The sequence below is a fragment of the Rhipicephalus sanguineus genome, chromosome 4, assembly GCF_013339695.2.
Source record: "Rhipicephalus sanguineus isolate Rsan-2018 chromosome 4, BIME_Rsan_1.4, whole genome shotgun sequence".
Taxonomy (NCBI): domain Eukaryota; kingdom Metazoa; phylum Arthropoda; class Arachnida; order Ixodida; family Ixodidae; genus Rhipicephalus; species Rhipicephalus sanguineus.
Window position 1 is genome coordinate 142,451,149 of NC_051179.1, and position 19,731 is coordinate 142,470,879.

Here is a 19,731-nt window from a genome sequence, read left to right on the forward strand (position 1 = left end):
ATGTCTTTATGACACGTTAGTGGACATGTGTAATCGTCCCATGTCTTGTTCTCAGTGTCCTGTTTTCCGAGCGCTAAGTCTCTCCATGAACCTATGCCAGCTCGCCCAGTAGACCACTTTACTTCAATTCATAAAACAGCTACTAATGCACGTCTATAGTCGCGCACAACTTAAGTCCGGAGAGGCCCCGCCCTAAAGACCGACGCGCGGCAGCCAATCACGTCCACGACTGAAAAAATAGTCCCGCTCATGCACTTGGCAATGTTCTCTGAAGGCAGGGCCACCGGTCGTCCTGCTCGTTACGTGCGCGCCCATTGGTGTAGGCATGTGTGCATCTGCCTTTGAGGGGGAAATGTCGTGGACTTTAAAAGCTGTATTCGACTATAGCACAATCTTAAATAAACCGCCCAAAGGACGCATTGCCTGGTATGCCTTCGTCCTGCAACAGGGTTAAGCGTAGTAACCCTGACAGCAAGGGAGACGGCTTCCGGTGTCACTCTCCTTAAGTTGTACATACCGCGTTGCCAGATTTCGATAGGCATGACTGAAACGTATTCTTAGAAAGGTGGTCGCTAATTCTCTGATTATGCTGCAGCATCTACAGTCGCTTGCGTCAAAGTCCCATGATTTCAGCAGCTCCGAACGTTCATATACCGTTATTAGTGACTCTACTACGTCATGTTTTATACGTACGCGTTTCCAATAAGTAACTGTCGTCTCAAGTCACCTCTGAACGAGACTGAATACAGGGTACTTTTCGGTCCTCTACACTTTTCGATAAATAAAGCTGCATGTAGGAGACGTTGTGACTCAGCATACTCCGCAGACAGGCGTCCATCCTTGTCGTAGTTAAGAGCCTTCAGTTCGAGTCCAGCACCCGCATCCGGATACAAGGCTCTCTGGTGACAGCAGCGTACAGTTTTATTGTCGTTGTCCCCTACTATTTTTATTCACTACCGGATGCTGTCTGTTTTCTCTACTTGCGAAGAGTACCAGAAAAACAACATTAGAGGGGTGGTGTAATCGACAAATCAGGTTGTTATGCCCGAATTAGAGTGTGTACCATGCCACCTGGTCAAAAATGAGATGGAGCAACGTACGGCGAACGTTACAAGTGTTCAAGGGAGAGTCTTGGTAGGGGGGGGTTAACTTTCGTCGCGAAAGGCCTGCACATGTTGTCAGCCGGTGACGCCGCTTTGATATCGACTCAGGTTGCCCTGCTGTGCTTTTTTTTATCCGCTGCAGTAGGCCAGCTATAATTACTTTATTTTTTTTTTTCAGCGAAAGCTGCTATCAGATCACAACGCCAGTGGGGTACGAAACTTTACGGCGCTCTTAGTGCACGCTATAACTACATGAGCAGACAATTACCATAATCACTGTGCCACGTTTAACAGCCTCAGAGCAGCAAGCATGACACTTTATTTAGGCAGTCATGGAACGCTGGTCGGTCAAACTCGTGGCTGCATCTATACTCCATCTCAGAAGTTCCCTTCAGCACTTTGAAGGCTACAGGGCCCCTTAGCCAATCGGAAGAGTGATTAGCCCCGCCACATGTATTCATTCGCGTGGCGTCGTCTGCTCAGCGTCTCCCTGACGTCTGCGTGCATACGTATAGGGGGAGTAAAGCGAACAGACGGCATTCCCGAAAAAAAAAAAGCTGCAGCCATCGCAACTGGTGCGTTCCACCTCGAATTTATCAAGTCGTCATCTTGCGCTGCGTGACCTGTAAGTTCCAAATTGATGCTTGTATTTGATTTAGTTAATGTGCTGACACTTCGACAGTAATGTATTCGTGACTATATAACCCTAATTCCAAGAACCATTAACAAATACTCGGCGCGTTAGGCTAAGTAGGCGTGGCTAAACAACCAGCAGATCTCGCAAATAACGACAAAATGTACTTGATGCTTTGTCCTCAGCGTGAGATGGCACGAAGCGGTGGCTCATTTCGTCATTTATTTCTTGCTGTGATTAGCTAGGTGATTAAAAAGACCCCTTGAAAGGAGATAGAATGTGTTTATTAAGAAAGACATGCCGACATTTGCGTCGCAGGCTTCTATTACAGGCTGGCGCTCAAAGCATTTAAGTCGGAGATTCCTTGCCGGTTAACCTCTTCGAAGTACGGCAGTTGTGCCTTTAGCCGATTGTAGTAGGCTTTCAGTTTAGGATACTTCTCAGCATTCAGGAAAGGAACCTACAAATGAAAGGACAAATCAGCGAAAATAACCAGACGCTATAAAGTCAGGCAGCAATGAAAACTCACTACGACACTTCAGCGCCATTGTAGGCAATATACCCCGAGAGCACAGAAGAAAACAGCCGCGCTACTTTCTCTTTCACCCACCACTGTGCTCGGTTCTTGAATGTATATTATTCGCCCAGCGTAAGCGTAGGTTTACGAAGTCTAGCACTTTTCAGTGACGCTGTAAGCGCGGTTTTCGTAAGAGCCGCCCCTTCACATCCTGTTTCTTCAGCTGCAGATATGAGGTCCATATTGACTACTTCGACATTCCTTCGCCCTTGCCTTTTGCCTTTCGTCATGGATACAAGACATGGTAGAATTAATGACGCCGTGCCAGCAACAGACACAGCCAAGGCCCGAGAAAGCGTCTCGCTTTGTACTTTAGCTGTTTAAATAACATTTATACTCAAACATGGCTAAATATACACGTTGCTTTAATGGCACCAGTGAAAGTTATAGGCACTGAACATGTATTTAGTCCGTGAAGTGTTGTGCCTCATGATACCTTCGTCACTAATCTGCTCTTTTCCAACTTCTAATTAGGTAAAACAATAAGTGGGTATCGGTACAAAATTCTGCCAAGACCGTAAGAGTTCACAGTTTTCAAACTTGGCTAGGTGAACTGGTTTGGCTGAACCAAAGCAGAGATGGTAAACGCTTTTCAACTGATCGACCCGTTTAATATCGCATTATATTCATGTGATCGCGTTATTCCACCATGTATATTTTCATATATGAAGAAAAATAAAGCGCTTGATATCAGGCATGCTACATCTGTTTTGATTGAGCCAGCCGTTTTTATGTGGATTGATTACACGGGGCTCAAAAAGCTATTTGGCTCAATGCTTACCTCGAGGACAATTGTGAGGTGAGCCACCAAGCTGAGGTCAGCGAGGCTGAGCTTGTCACCAAGCACGTAGTTTCCGTCTCCTAGCACGTGTTCGAAACCCTTGATCACGTTCTCCTCAAACTGCTCCATGTCCTCTGCGGTAGGCTTCGTCAACTCGTAGAAACGGGGTTTCTGAGAGAACATATGGGCTTTTCAGCAGCAAATTCAGGGCCACTGTTCACTGAAAGGAAACTCGGTTGCATAGACTACAGTTTGTGCTGTCTCTCAGTTCTCTAGAAACAGTCCCATTGATAACGGGAACATGCGAGCAAGGAACGAGATGAACAAGAGCTCCAAATGCAAAGTTGTGTGGAATAAGCCAAGAGCACTGAATTGCACTTGAACATTATTACCCCCTGCGAATGCGGCCCTTCGTCTACAGTTCATTCAAGCAAACATTTCTTACGAAAACTAGTCCTCCCGCAAAGCACCACCGAAAAGTTTCAAATTTTGCGTGCGTATATACATACGCACACACCATACAAACGCACAGACGAACATGCATTAAGCGAGGTTGAACCCCTACCCTTTCCCTGAAAAAAATATCTGGCAACGGCCTCCCGTTAGGGGGTCCTGTCAGTAACTCCTCAGGATCCAGTAAAGTTCGTTGTGTGTCTGTCTGTCTACACTAGTGGTGTAGTCTGATTACCCTTTCACGGTAATTGAAGGCGCTGGTATTATCCTGGGTGGTAGCGTTGTGTTAATAGAGAGCCCTTCCCTACTAACGCGCGTGCAGAGGGAGCTGTACTGAAATGCGGCTCAGTTCTCTAACATCTTTCTCGTAGTAGTAGTGTAGGTGGGAAATGTTTGGCGTGCGAGAGCGACAAATTTGTGCCAGATATAAACCATGTCCCAAATCTCTCTATTTATATACGAGGAGCAAGATTAGAGACGCACAAAACACAAAACTCAATGCGTAATCTGCGAGAACCCCAACCTACGAGCGTTTATGCGATAAACAACAAGAATGTTGGCATTAGACCAGTGAATAATGTATTTGACTTGATGTTATATTGCAGCTTCCGCGCTTTGGATACTGTTCACGCAATAGATGGGTTTCAATGCGTGTTTAGGAAAAGTGGCCACAAGAAAATACGCAGGACGAGGAAAGAGACAACACGAAGCGGTACTGACAATCAACGTTGACAATGCTGCCTATGGGGATCGATTATGCGCGTCAACGTAAGGCAGATCTTGACAAAGAGTACCGAAAGAAAAGAGCACCATGTGACGTTAGGACTAAGGCACAATGAAGTACACTTCGTAAAACATTTCCATCGTGATAAGATCGGAAAGAAACGTGACATATGCTGCCGGGGATCGGCGTGGCTAGACAATCGCAACACAGAGGAGATGCAAAGAAAATGATTAGTCGCTGAAGACAAGAACAGGGATAGTCCCGTTGTAAGCGTTCTGCGTGTACGCTTACTCACAAAGAACTCGAAGTAGTGAGGCTGGATGGTGCTGCTAATCGTGGCGAGAGCTTGGTCGATATGTGCGCGGACCCTGGGGCAGTCTGGGTAGAGCTCGCTTTCGGGTGCGTGCTTTCTTAGCAGGTAGTAGCATATAGCCGAACTGCGGAAAGAAGCATCACGTATTCATCCATAAAAAGAAAACCCATTCAAACACAGGTAAAACAGTGTAGAGTGCGTATGCCCAGAAACGTCTTGCAACTGAATATCTCGCGTGAGAGATCTTCAGCAAGTTCTCGTGCTTAGCTAATTTTTTATCATCGAATCTGTTAGCCCAACGAGGCCAAGCGCTTGTGAACGAAAAGCTCTTTGTATTCGCCCCTTTGTTTCAGCTCCACCTTTGTTCATGGTTCCGTTTTTTTTTATTCGTGCATGCCACCCATATGATCACAAAAGTTCAGTAATATTTAATTATCATTTACAGGAAAATCTCGACAGCATACGCATCGTGGTTCGATTCAAAACTTTGGTGCCGGCATTTCGATAGAAGAATGAGAGGTTGAGAAGAGGAAAATACTGGTCGAATAACCTGGCTCTGCTCCGGCGTGATACTATTTCCCCTCCTCTCCTGGTGTGTGACCTGGTTCTGCCACTGCGTGAAGCCGGATGTCGAAGGATTAACCGAGAACAGCTCCGCTGATAAAATTATTCTTCGTTGATCATCCCTATAAGACACTGTCTAATAACGACCCAGGTAACTTCAGATTCGGCAGTAGCCGCATCGAGCTAATACCCGATCTGCGGTTCTTTGCCTTCTCGAAGTGGTGTTGTCGGGCGTTTCCAGTCCGAAATAATAAATTCCGCATCAGAATTAACTTCTCCCCTGCCAGCCAGATCGTTTCATGACCGGCAACGCGCGATCAACCCTCACTCAAACTAAGCCGATATGTGCACCTATTACAGCTATTGTTCTCGGAGAGCACTAGTCACTGCGGAACCGCCCCGCGACGGTGGTCTAGCGGTTATGGCGCTCGACAGCGGACCCGGAGGTCGCGGGATCGAATCCCGGCCGCGACGGCTGCATTTTCGATGGAGGCGAAAATGTTTGAGGCCCGTGTGCATAGGTTTAGGTGCACGTTAAAGAACCCCAGGTGGTCGAAATTTCCGGAGTCCTCCACTACGGCGTCTCTCATAATCATATCGTGGATTTGGGACGCTAAACCCCAGATATTATTATTATTATTACCTATCCATGTAATCGAAGATATTCCTCTTAGTGATTCCTGCGTTCCCTGTTAAGTTTGCAAGAGTACGTGCTGCCGGATTAAGTGCACAACATTAAACATACCACCCCTACCCTGAAAGGTGATCTATTTGAAGAATGCCGACCATGCGCTACTGCGCTTCTTGCGATCGACCGGCCTTTCTGAACGACTGTAACCAGAACGCCCTTCCTGTGTGTGTTGCTTTTTATCCTGCGTGTGTGTATGCGCGTATCTTTTTTGTAGCGTTATCTACACTTGCCTAGCCGGTGCCAATTTCGCGTGGAGGGTCATGAGCCGTGCTGCGCATGCGCGAGGATCAGTGATGTCACACAGCTGGGTCACCGGAGCTGGCATCTCACGCGCTCTCCGACACCACCGCGCGCGGCTCGCCGCTGCTGCCCTGCGCCGAGTTCGAGTAGAGTGACGTCGTAGCCATAGAAACAGTGGCGCCGGCGCGCGCGCAGCTATTCGCCTTCGCTGTGTAGTCGCCGTCTGACACCGCGCTGGGGCCGCTTGATAGCACTTCTGACTGGCGTTTGTAGGTGGGTAACGCCATGGAGAAGGAGAGCGCAAATGCTGCTCGACGGCGCAGAAGAGCCGAGAAGCTTATATCATCGGATCCCGAAGTAGTTGCCTGGCAATGAGCGGTTCAGCGTACGAAGAATGAACAGAAGAAGGCTAATAATCCTAGACAATCTCGAAAGCTAAGAATAATCAGCTGAACCTTTGCTAACGCTACGTACATCCTGGCATAGCCGAGCTAAGCTACTGCAAATATTTTCTCTTTCTATCTCCTTCAAAACCCCTTTCTTGTCCATATGTCCCCACCCAGTGCTGGGTAGCAAACCAGGTGCTAATATCTGGCTAACCTCCCGGCCTTTCTTTTTTCATCTCTCTCTTATTCGCAAAGGAATTTGTAGACTGTACGCTAAAAAAAAATAAAACTCGTGAGTGCGGGCACGGGTCCCACACTGACGAGTCCGGCAATGCAGCTGCCTTGCGCTCCAGCAACGACCAGTTAAAGAAAGTACGCCTGCTTTTGGTGCTTGATATTGGCTTCCGGAAGAACTGTCAAGCGGGGGAGGGGAAATGTAGCAGCCTTTAGCCTATCGGATATGCTTCTTTGTTTTCGCGCCTAGTGATCGCGACAAAACTGCACGTGTTTCCCTTTGCTGCCGCTCGTTCACATGGGCGTTTTCGCAAAGAAGCTCCATTTACATACAGCAAACAGATCTTTGTTTTTTTAGTGAAAATGGCATGATCCTAAGATTAATGAACAACTGTTAAGTCACAAAGTTAAAGTCACTAGATAAATACGTTTATCTTTACATGCAATACTACACGTAAAACCCCAATTTGTTATCATACTCCGGCTCCTTCCTTTTTTTTTGTCTCCATCCACCAAAAATTTGCAACCAATCTTTTTCATAGAGAAACCTTCATAGAGAATTTCGATACGCCTTTTCATCTACATTAAGAGTGTTTCGATCTCTTTATAATTACCGCTATAAAAACCGTCTACATCTCATGCGCTGATTCTTGTGTCCTCACTTGTATTGTCCTCACTATTTGAACACTTATGTATATACGGACACCTTTTAGCGAATTGAATAAATTGAAACTGGGCCGCCCGTTATTCGTCATTGCGTGAAAGTTTGACGAGCAATCATTCTCGAGCCTTATTATTCTTTATCGAGCCTTACTAATCCTGCTGAGATGTTCAGGTGAACGCGTAAGAACAAGTTTGGAATAGTACGAGTTTTATATGGTGTTTATAGTACCTCAAAAGTTTGCTCATCAAAACAGCAGAATCGCCATGAAAGTCGAAAGGCTTTGCCCAGTTACAGCAGTCCAGTGCCACGTACACTCTAAAGCGGGAATTGAAGCCGTGTGTGCCAGTACCAGCTAATAAAGTAGCGTTGGGACGATATGGGAATATTCTTGTGCCCTTGCGTTAAGGCGAGATGGGGCAGCACCGCGTGCTTGAAGTTGCTGCAATCTTTCAGTGCAAGACCTCTCGTAACCTATATCTTATTTCGGGAAGTTGAACACCTACACGCAATCAGTCGACCACACTTTCCAATGTCTGTCGTTTCTACGGAGAAATAAAATGTTGCCGCCGCACTGACGCCACACTGAGAAATTCAAACGTAATGAAATGGCTGCCGGGAAAGCGCATGATTTAACGAATAGAGCAAAAAACGCAAACAGCAGGTGAGTATTAAATGGCCATTCCTAGCATTACGTTTTTAGCTGGTTTCCAAGAGGCATTCTCTCGCCTTTTTTTTTTTTTTGAATTAGGAACTGCTTCACTGAAACGTTAATATGACTGGTTTGAAAAAATCATGTTTGCTGGATACCAAAGCATTCAGCAGGCATGACGACAAACCGATACAATTTGCGCGGACAACCTACCTTTCGTACACAATGAAGCCATCGTCAGACAAGGTAGGAATCTTGTGGAAAGGATTTAGCTGCGGTAGAAAGACAGCGGCATAGGAATAAATGCGCGAACAATTTCACTTAAGTTACTGCTATAAACTGTATGAAATATACTCAACACCAATGCTACGATTTGCATACGAACTAGTTGATAAATATTAAGTCACTTTTTAACAAGCAAGTCTTTTATGCCGGAGTCGACCAAGATTCAATAACGTCACTTCCGCCACGCAAGTGACGTCAGTAAAATTCTCACGAATAAAGGTACGCCGTTACACTAAACGTGAAAGCACCAGGATGTGCGACGTAACTCTTAGCCTGTCCTTCATCAACGCTCGCGTGCCCACGCAAGCATTCGCTCGCGTTCGAAACATGCAGCCTGTTCGGCGTCTATATCGTAACGGATGTCCGTATTTATTACGATATGTTCGGCGAGCATACCGCAAGAGAGTAGCACGAAAGATAAGGACAGAAAAGGCACACATACGGCCACACGTACACTCTAATCACGGTAACGTTTAGGACAGCATAAAAAGACATGTAACCTATAATTTATAAGTTACATGGCTGTTACAGCAATTTTATCTTTGTGTTTTCTTCATTTCCCTCTCTCACAAAGGTTACGTCGACAGAAGCGTGCCAAGTTAAAAGCTAAAGCACCGCGATGAGCATTGTAACCTTTAGATTGTAACTTATATAAGCGCGATGACTCATCCGTCAGGGGACCTACACTATGGAGTGGAAGTTTATTGATCAATGTGTCACATCGCGATCTGTCTTGTTCAAGGCTGGCTTTATCAATTGAACAGCGGATGATGTACACACAGAACGGGTCTTGACAGCAGAAAAGCAAATCACAGAAGCAGCGATTTTACATTGCGGCATACTGAGGCAAGAGATGGTGGGGTATGAACTAAAACTGGAGTTCAATAAGGTGAGCCCGCTTCCAAAACCCGTAATTTATGAAGTGACATAACCTGCACAGACATCGGCAGAAGCACAAGAACGAAAAACTATCGTATGTTGGTCAAATGTTTGTGCTAAACAACTTATTAGGTAGCTCTTATATCTATTTTGCTTTTAAGCAGCAGAAGTAATTAATTTGCCTCCGGGAAGCTTCGCATATGGCGACAAGATAAAGTACTGTGAGCACACGACAACCGACCAATTAACTGACGATGCGATCGAAGAACCATCCCGTGGCGCGAGAAAAATATTTTTCCGAGACTCGCAATACAATTTATTCGAATTTCCCTGTCGTGTTGTCTAGTTTGTTTCTTTTTTTTTTTCGCGTTATAATTAACGGATCGTAAAGTGCAGCAAACGTCACGGGACAACATAGCACCAAACACGCTTAACCGTCATCAATTCGCCAACACGGGAGAAAAAGATGCCGCTGAGTTCACAAAACAGCGTGGGACGGCCGCTCCAGTAGAGAGGCCGCGTAGAGAGATGTATGAGCTCGCGGTGAGTAACAAATGTGGCGTCCTCGAGGCGCCGCTTCAACTTTATCGAACCAGGGACGGCGTCATCTCTCCTAGGCTTTGCACAGCTTGAGGTGTATGCCGGGAAAAGCATTCGAATGCGAGGCGGTTGGTGCGGTTGTTGAAGTCGCGTTTGTGCAGTGCTGCTCTTTGTTTCATCGATTTATCCAGGTTTTACACTCCGCGCTTTGTTGACGTGCGTGGTCTAATCGTGTTGTGTACGTGAGTGGCGTGTAACTAGTGATACAGCACGCACGGACAGTCATATCATTTAACATGCGCGATCCGCCGCAAATCAGCCACGAGGCATTGCAACGGGCACGTTCAGTGGGCTGCGCGGCCGTTGCGACGACCTGCATTGCTGATTTTTCGCTTGAGACTGGCAATTGTCGAGCGGGTTGCATCCGTTGTTACGTTGCCCGAAGACAGTAGTAAATGTGATTTGCAGGTAAGCAATATTCTCTCTTCAGTACGTTATTTGCTTGTGTATATGTACTTATGTCGCGTGTTTTACCTGAATTCATGCTCATGCTTACGCTACTGTACGAGATGGGTCGTGTCATACTTTTATGTTTTAAATAAACCGTGTCATACTTTTATGTAATGCATTGTTATTGGCAGTATTTGCTCTGTGTTTGACATTACAAGATGAGTGTTTGGGCGTATATTATCAAACATCCGACTAAGATCATTCGTTATCATACACGTTTATGTGAGAAGAGATGAAGGACAGAAGTTTAACCTTCCTTGCTGTCGCCGTCTTGCTACCTTCAACACGCTCGATGAAGTCTGCAATCACGGTGTGAAATACTGTAAGCGGCATAAACAAAGTGCCCCAGATCAGCTTTGCCCAGACGAGCTCTGCGTGCGCAGTAACTCGCTCCTGTCAATGGCAGTCTGGGCTGTTTGTCATGTCCTTGTCACCGGTACATGATATTTCGTGGCGTCTATACGCAACCTTTCGCCATGCTTCAAAGTCGGCTGCGGTAGTTTTAGGTGGACGAGTGAGGGTTTAAGGCGGTAATGCGGGCTAGTTGGTTGTGATCACTGGTGTTCATTTCGGTAGCGCAAAGAAAATTAGACACATTAAAAAAAAAAAAGCCCTCGTAGAGTGATGTAGCGCGTCGCGCCTGTGCAACGGGTTTTTTTTGTGTTTCCTTGCAGTAAAGTCAGTTGATATCTAGCGCCCGTCCTGTCTACGTGTCCTCTCTTGTCTTTATAAATTGTTTTGCGCTACCGAAATGAATAAAGCTTTAAGTACACGAAAGACAATGAAATGGCGTTAAGAGTGCGTTTTAAGTGTAGTTTTAAGTGTCTTAAAGGAAATCACAGCATCCTTCCGTGTGTAGCTGAATGTAGCAAACCCGAGACACTGAGCCGACCGAAGTAAACATTTAATACACACACACACAAAAGGACGTTTATGACGTGAAAAAATAAGTTGCTAAATCCGGTGCTTTGGCTGAGCACGTTTCAGGGGACACGCAATCGACTGGGGGAAGGCACGTGCTCGCGCTAGAGAAAAATGACTGTCACGACGTCTTTATCTCGAGTCGCTCTTGATACCGACTACTCCGTGTGTGTGAGTGCGTACGTGTGTGTGTGAGTGCGTACGTGTGTGTGCTCGCGCGCGCGTGTGTGTGTGCTCGCGCGTGCGTGTGTGCTCGTGCGCGCGTGTGTCTATGCGCTCGCGCGTGCGTGTGTGTGTGTGCTCACGCGAGCGGTGTGTGTGTGTGTGCTCGCGCGCGCGCGTGTGTTTGTGTGTGCTCGCGTGTGTGCGTTTGCGCTCGCGCGTGCGTGTGTGCTCTTGCGCGTGTGTTTGCTAGCGTGTGTGCTCGCGCGCGCGCGTGTGTGTGTGCTCGTGCGCGTGTGCGTGTGTACTCGCGTGTGTGCTCGCGCGTGTGTGCGTGTGTGTGTGTGTGTGCGCGCGCGCGTGTGTTTGCTCGCGTGTGTGCTCGTGCGCGCGCGCGCGTGCGTGTATGTTTGCGCGCGTGTGTGTGCGCGCGTGGGTGTGCGTGTGTGCTTTTTGCTTTAGTCGGCTCAGTGCCTCGGGTTTTCAACGTCACCACGTATCAACCCAACCAGACGGGCTTCCGTCAGACTTCAAACTTCTGCGTCTTGACCTAACTTGAAACCTTACCACAAATATACGAAGTCATCTTCATTCCATAGTTGCACTCATACAGATCACAATGTACGGCATTCAAAATTCAGGTACTTCATGCTCATACGCTGCTGTAAGAGTTGGGTCGAGTCAGAAAAATAAATTGTCATGCCTTTACGCATTGTTGCCGGCAGTATTTGCTCTGCGTCGCTCGATTACGTCTGCTTCGCTATCAAAACGGGGCAGCTGAGAATATGTTACGCGATAAGCGATACGCTGTGGCTTAACGATTTTTCAGATAGCACGAATGCCAGCAATCGTGCGACGTAGGAGTTCAAAGGGGGACATGGTCAGTGTGGTTGGTATGTCTTTCGATGTCCTTAGTTTCTTGGCGATAAAAATTTGTTCTCTGGCACTGAGATAACTTTTTTTGTGTTCTAGTTCTGTTCTAGGGTGCAAGCAACGTGTCATTGTGGTTAGAAAAAATGAATCAGTATACATGTGATTTAACTGTCAAAGCCGGAATGTTTAAAGGTACGTAGACAACACAAATGATTTCTTCCCGCCATATTAAATGTGTTGCGTTGGAAATGTTTACAGCATACATCCCGCCCAAGGCATGCTGGGATGATCTCCTATCAGGCAGCTTGGAAACTTCCAGACGCCGATATGCCTTACGTTCGGTGCAGCCGAGGTTATGAACTGTCAAGTGGAAGATGCCCCTTGAGAAAAACAATTAGGTACGAGCATATTCAAGCTCACGTGAAATGCCAAGTATGGTCACTGAAAAATGTAAATTGCAATGTTTCTGTTTCTAATCACCTGCTGTCGTGTTTCTGCTACTAAACTGTTACTTACATTATTGTATTGCTGACTCTTGTGCTAAACAGAAGTAAATTGCATTTGGCATTAACGTGCGTTTTCAAATAAGATTTTTGTTTTCCGATAAACGTATTGCACAGGATAGTAGATTTGAGGAACGCTTATGTATTGGTCAAGTAACACCCTTTTTTTTTGGGGGGGGGGGGGGCGGTGGAGTATGTGTCTCACATTACGTGCTATCGGCAGTTGTGTGCAGTAACCGTTGGAATAGTGCAAAATAACGGTCCTCTCCTTTTAAGATCGACTGTCCAGCGAGGAGATTGTGGAATCAGCAACTGACATATTGACTGATGAAACATGATGGTGGGTGCAGCAAGAGAGGGTTTGACTGCAGATCCTGACCACCTGCTCCTGTAAATTTGTACCAACCACAGGCGAAAACAAGAAGAAACGCTTTGAATACCTGCGGTCTTCTATCAGATAGACAAGTCCCTGAAGCTATAAATCAATAAACTTTGATGTATTCTGCTTTGGAGGTATAAAGCAATGAAATATGAATTCTTTTCGAATGGTGCATGTTTTTTTTTTCTTGAGAAAATTTCTTGTGAGCACGCACAACCCGAGCAACAATAGTAAAGGACTGACAATCACCCTCTTTTTGGCTGCCCTCTGGGTTTCAGCTGTCCTGCAGTACAAGCATTTATGGTATGCCGCACACACTAGTGTACTTAAGGAGAAGCACGACGCTGATCACGTATTATTTGCAGGGGGCTCCACTCAGTATAACAGCTCTACCCGTGGCCCACCCACCCAGATGTCGCCTAACAAAGGGTATGTGCCTCTTTTTTTCTTTCGATCTTCTTTCTGCGACACATTTCGGACCACTCGCTACACGCATGATCGGCCCAGCCAAGTGTCGTCTAGCAAGAGAAGCGTGGCTCTTCCTTTAGGGCTTCTTTCTGTGCACGCCTAATCTTTTGTACTTCTTTCTGCGGCTTTATTATGCAGCGTACAAATATGTACGCAGAGTAATGAGAACTTTCACGGCGGTGTCATATGGCCTGCCCTGTCCTGAATACACACGCTGGAGCTTTGGAATAATTCTGGTACATGTCTGCTTAGAGCACAACAGTTGCGGTGTCCGTGGCAAGAGATGTACGCTTCCCTCATCGCAAGGAATAGCACAAAACAATTTCCTTTGGAGTTGGCTTAGAGCTTGCATGCATCATAACGTCACACCTTCGCCCACACGCATGGTGTTGTTCAAATGTGGTCTGCCACTAAAACGATAATTAAGAAGAGCAGGTGATTGACAGATATTCTTAATCATGAGTTGTGCCATGTGTATCAGACAAGTATCCTCTCTTGATCTAATTACGTAGATGCTTAAGCGTTACAATTTGCATCTCTCGTGAAAACCGCGTTCCCGCTCTTGATATGCGCTCTTGGTATTATTGTATGTTTTGCGTATGCATACATTTGCATTTACTGCGTGTTTTTCTGATAATATCATTCAGCATTCGTATATAATATGCACAAACGTACCAGCCAGCTACTATTACGCGATGATTTCAGACATTTCTTTGGGTTTTGCGAGAAGTACGTAAAACTGACTTAACGTGGCGTATGGCGAGTGGTCTGTATATCAATTTTGAATATACTCTACGCCGTGAGGAGCAGTGTTAATTCTCCGCGCACTTCTTTACCGCCTTCAGCAGCTTCCCTGCTTTGTCAACTTCCCATTTTGTCAGTATCCACGTTTCCAATGCTGATCCCATATTTGAAGGTGAACAAAATGGCAAATAGCCCTATAACAAATAGACGGCTGGTATTTATTATCGGATAAGACACAGTTTGATAAGCACGAATCACACAGTCAATGAAAGTGCACGTGCAGCAGAAAAATAATTGAAGTGTTATAATCACGCCAGCCTATGCTTAAACTGCATAGAAGTTGGACCAAGAGAGGATGGCCTGACACGTATACCATGATACTGTTATAGAATCTCCGGTCTTCACTGATATTGACGGGTCGACCACACTTTAATAATAATCGCGCTTCATCATTGCTGTAGTGCATGCTAACTCCATGTCACCTCGAATATGCGAATGTTTTGTTAGCTGCCTCTTCTAATGAGCGAAGGCGACGCGTTTGGCCTCGGTCACCGCAATTGTCACGTTCTATAAGCAGTCATGCATTTGATTTATTACAATGCGCCATCGCGTGTGTTCCGAGAAGCACCTTCCATGTGACACCTTCCGCAAAGGTTCGCATTTCTTAGCGTACGTATATGGACGGTGTATTAAAACCCCACAAGGAAGCGCGGAAAAAACACGAGGCATGCGCAGCACGAAGTGCGAAAAAGTGGAAGGCTGTGCTTCCGTTGCTGTGGCACAACTGGCTGATCCATGCGATGAGCGTAACCTCCTGGAATGCGTCGAAGAAAGAAGAGCGAAGGAAAGAAGAGGCGCAGAGCGGTGGCCGTATAAAACCTCCTGCAAGCCGTTTTGTGTAAACACTATACCGTTTACTGTACAACGTAACCTCTATTTTTACGTGATGTGGCCGTATAAAATCTCCTGCAAGCCGTTTTGTGTAAACAGTATACCGTGTACTGTACAACGTAACCTCTATTTTTACGTGAGAATGCTCGATACTGTGAACGGGTACTAGAGGTTACTAGATAACTTCTATTTGATAAGTACAGAAATTTGTGAAAATGTGCACCTTTAGTAAGCATTACCGTGCTTAGAGTGTAGCGCTGACAGGAAACGGAAGTTTATTGCGGCGAAAAACGTAAATAAATGCATATCTACGTATCAGCCCTCGTGAATAGCAACAAGACAAGAAAAACAAAGACTGAAAGATATATAGGCGGCGATGCAGGAAGCTGCGAACCCATGGCGAGAGTGGTTAGCATGATTTGCCAGCAGAAAAGTACGCCATTTCCTAGTCAGATAATAAAACAGATGAAGCGCTTGCTCATCTATTTTTAAACACTGCAATCTTGTCGGGCTCGATAATTTCACCCTTGAATTTGTTCGTGCTAGTGGCTAAGAAGTCATATTAACTGAACTCGGGACGTTTTGCGACCGGCCTTTGCAGGCACCGGAGAATCGGGAGGAAGATGTAGCGGCAGGATGAGGGATTGAAAGGAAATTTAGCGTGGTTTATTTACATGGCGAGCATTTCGTTACATTACCACCATTGCGTCTTACATGAAGAACATCTTGTTACATGACGAAGATATCGGCCGTATGAGCCCGCGGGGGCTCGCTTTAAGGGGTCTCTTTTCCCCATATCCCTAGGTGGGGGAATTGCTCAAAATTGGGACGGTCCAATTACGTCGCACACAGCCTTAATGAGGGTGCCGCCCACACCCACCCAGGTCAACGTCCTTGAATAGGGCGTGGCCAGTGCACTCTGCACCTGTGGTACCAAGAGGGTCCTTCCTTGCCATGTGAAGACCGTAGGGCGATGTGTCACACCTCGGATAACCGGGCGCATCAAAGGTCCGCCGCTCCGACGTAGCTCACCGCTCAATTAGCGGGACTGGTTTTCATCCGCGCTGACACACCTGTCTCTTCAAGGAAGCCTTGGGGACAGGAAACTATTTGGTCGTCTCGTCCAACCGTGATGTGTATCGCAGTAGTAAAAAACCCTTATGATGTATCGATTATATCGCGATAGTGTGCAGCAGCCGGGTATCCCTTTTTTTTTTGTTTGTTTTCGTCGGAAATTGGCTGACGTCTTTCGAAAAGGACAGGAAGACTGTTTTGTGCTAAGCCAAGCAAACGTGCGCCGCCGGTCGGCGATAGTAAAGCGCCTGAACTGCTCAAGTTCGGATCACGGAGGCAGTATTGTCGGTTTCTGCCTACGAAAGTGACTGCCTCTCAAGGCTGGTGCAGCATCCCGGATTTTTTATTTTCTGGCGGCTAGCTGCTTCGCTAGTTCGCGAGCCTTCTGTTCAGGCCGAACTGATGCTGTCTAGAAGACAGCCTATTTGAGGAGCTGCTGTTGCTAAAGTGCAATTAACGCAACAACCTAATCAGCAGAACAGACCTTGTGCGTAAAATAAATGCGCTCCTTTTCGTAATAAATGGCGCTCGTTAGTCAATCGAGCGACATGCCTGAATTGCAAGTTTCAATGCGTCGCAAAATTATTCAGAAGACTATGTGGCACTTATTGTCTTTGCGGAGCATCAACATCCTCGAAAAAAAGTATTCCGGCATCTGTATTATTCTATTTATATGCCTGCATCTGTGTTCTTGGCTTTCTTTTTTTTTTCAAATCTATCTCCGAAAAATTTCGTTGCGTGAAAGACAACTGCAACTGCGGTATATCTGTATAATAGGTTTGCAACGCATGTATTTCGGTATCTGTATTCGGACCTACCGTGGTGGTCTAGTAGTTATGGTGCTCGACTGCTGACCCGAAGGTCGCGGGATTGAATCCGGGCCGCGGCGGCCGCATTTTCGATGGAGCCGAAAGTGCTTGATGCCCGTGTACATAGATTTTGGCGCACGTTAAAGAACACGAGATGGTCAAAATTTCCGGAGCCCTCCACTACGGCGTACCTAATAGTCGCATCGTGGTTTTGGGACGTTAAACCCCAGCAATTATTCTTATGTATGTCTATATTCTGGAACATTTTTCTGAGTATCTGCCCAGCCCTGTGCACCATGAATCCCGATCGCATCTACGGCTTACCAGTTTTCGGCCACTGTGCCAGCGCAACGACGGCTACGTAGAGAAAGTGTTCCGCAGCACGGCTCTAGCTATAAAATTGTCGGCATGTCGCGTTATCTAGGGGTCAGAGCGCGCGCGGCAGGTTTTGTGGGCTTCCCACTCTCAGCAGCGGGCAGTTACAACAGCACATCCGCACAATCATAGGCGTGCGCAGGGTTTCCCATTAGGGGGGGCCGAAGGTTCATCGCAGCGCCCCCCCCCCCCCCGCCCAAGTCCATGTATGGGGCAGATTTTGCGCCTCCCTCCCCCTCTTAGGTTACTAGAAGGGTCAATGTACGGGGCAGATTTTGCGCCCCCCCCCCCTCTTAGATGATTAGGTGGGGCGGCCGCCCCCCTGCCCCCCCCCCCCCTTGTGCGCACGCCTATGCACACAATTGCGCACCGAATAGGTACAAACAGAAGGAAAACATTCTTGGCTAATACGTGTTGGGCCAAGGAAAATAGCTAGGAAGTGGCTTCAAAGCGCGAAACCAGCCTTGAAATCCCCTTGCCAATTCCGGCTTCATTACGTAATCTATGCCTTTTGCGGAGGAAGAGAGGGGAAACGCATTTCTCCGTTGGCTCTGGACTCGACAATACACTCGACACTCTGTAGTAGTTCTCCTTTGCCCACCCCGTTATATCCCGAAGCTCACAGTTAACGTGCTCAACATTCCTCTATGAATTCAATATAATTGCATTGCCCCTACTGCGGCCTGGGGAGCTGTTAATCGTATGGTGAGCTGGTACTGCGCTGCCCTACCGCAAAACCTGACAAGACACGCATGCGCAGAGAGACAAGACAGAACACAGAAAATCAAAATATGTAATCCAAAAGGTTTAGCCGACTAAATCAATTAAGCCAAAGCTAAGGATTTTTATTCGTGTTGGATACTTATCATCGATTAGCTGCTGATCGATATTGCCATCCGTAACTACCACGTACCTCGGCGATTATAGGCGCTCACCTTGAAATCTCACGAAGGGTTGCAGGGCAGAATGACAAGCGTGTATCCAAGCGCTCATGGTGTACCACTGAATATATTCTTCTAATGAGCGAACTACCACTTGTAAGGACAAAATAAACAAAATATGATCGTGCGTGAAAAGCCTCCGTGTGACGTATATTTACTGGACAATGCAGCTAATGTGTTGTTTCATGTTCTCATACAAAATTAGACTCCAAAATGTATAACGTCGGCATTTGCTGGAAGTCGCGACCACTGTTTTTTATAGTATGTGCGCAGAATTTTCTATGCTGGCGCCGCAGGACACCTTACGTACAGTGATTACAAACACAACAATTGTATTATATAAGTATAATCAAGCTATTTTGATTAAAATTTCCCTCTACGCACATCGCGCGTACTGATCGATACCCGCACTAGTTTGTAAGTAGCACGAACCGCTGCAAAATGTCGTCGGCGCGACTTTCGTGGCGCGGTGCGCATCATCAGCGCTCAATTTTCACCGGTGCGACCTGTCTGGCCCCACCTCACCCACCTTGAGGTATTCCGGTGCAAATTGCTCCTTCTTGAAAGTATCCACGGTCTTTAACTCTAAATCGACGCCGATGTGCTTGGCCAGCATGCGTACGGTGGCGCACGGAGGGCTGCCGTTGAAGTTGTACAAAGTGTAACCCATGTCTGCACCGGTGTCGACTGGTCTATACACAGGGGTACACGTAGTCGAAAATGAATCTACGCGTTACGTGAAAGCGGCAGTGTCTGCTCCGTTCCCGCCTTGCTCTCAGAGGAGTAGGTGTGGCTCCGGATGCCGTCCTTGGGGAAGGAGGCGTCGGAGTGGCTTCGCAGCGGTTCCCTCTCCAACTACTTCCCGCCGAAGTGTTGTCGTGGCGGGTACGCAGCCGGTCATTTCAGCCCTTTCCTCAAGGAGAGAGTACAAGACCGTCGTAGAAGGAGCAGGCCAGTGTAGGAATCACATGGGTTGCCGCAGTTTGCTGAGCGCCAGCCAGACGCTGTTGCGCGCAGTGGACTCTGTACAGGGTTACCGAAGGGCGCGCTCTTTGACACACGAAAATCGAGTGTGGTACGTAGATAACTAGTATATGTGTACACGCCGCAGCGAAAAATAGGTGTGCGACAATAAAGGAGTAGATTAGATCGGCCGCAGTCGGGTGTAAATAGCACTCGAGATGCAAAACACGCCGACGGCTTCCGCAAAGAAAAAAAGAAATGAATAACTTTCGCGATACCCGCTAACGAGAGATGTCTGGTGGGAAGAGGAGGAGAAAATGAATTAAAGTATACGTAACACTCACAGTTGAAGGTTCAGAGTCTAACAGCTAATGCATGCATCTGTATGTTGCCGTAATTCT

At 46.8% G+C, this 19,731-nt stretch overlaps 1 protein-coding gene and 1 long non-coding RNA gene across 2 annotated transcripts; one reads left to right on the forward strand and one right to left on the reverse strand.

The window, feature by feature from the left end:
- Window positions 1–1,999: 1,999 nt before the first annotated feature.
- On the reverse strand, window positions 2,000–19,198 carry LOC119390769 (glutathione S-transferase 1). Its single transcript, XM_037658470.2, has 5 exons — window positions 18,897–19,198; window positions 8,227–8,285; window positions 4,568–4,709; window positions 3,096–3,266; window positions 2,000–2,197 (listed from the first exon to the last, which is right to left on the reverse strand). The coding sequence occupies exons 1-5, from the start codon at window positions 19,035–19,037 to the stop codon at window positions 2,063–2,065; spliced, it is 648 nt and encodes a 215-aa protein (XP_037514398.1). The 5' UTR covers window positions 19,038–19,198; the 3' UTR covers window positions 2,000–2,062.
- LOC125758117 (uncharacterized) lies at window positions 10,131–12,548 on the forward strand. The gene is made up of 3 exons (XR_007415877.1): window positions 10,131–10,185; window positions 12,294–12,375; window positions 12,442–12,548. It is a non-coding gene; the product is annotated as an uncharacterized LOC125758117 (long non-coding RNA).
- Window positions 19,199–19,731: the final 533 nt, after the last annotated feature.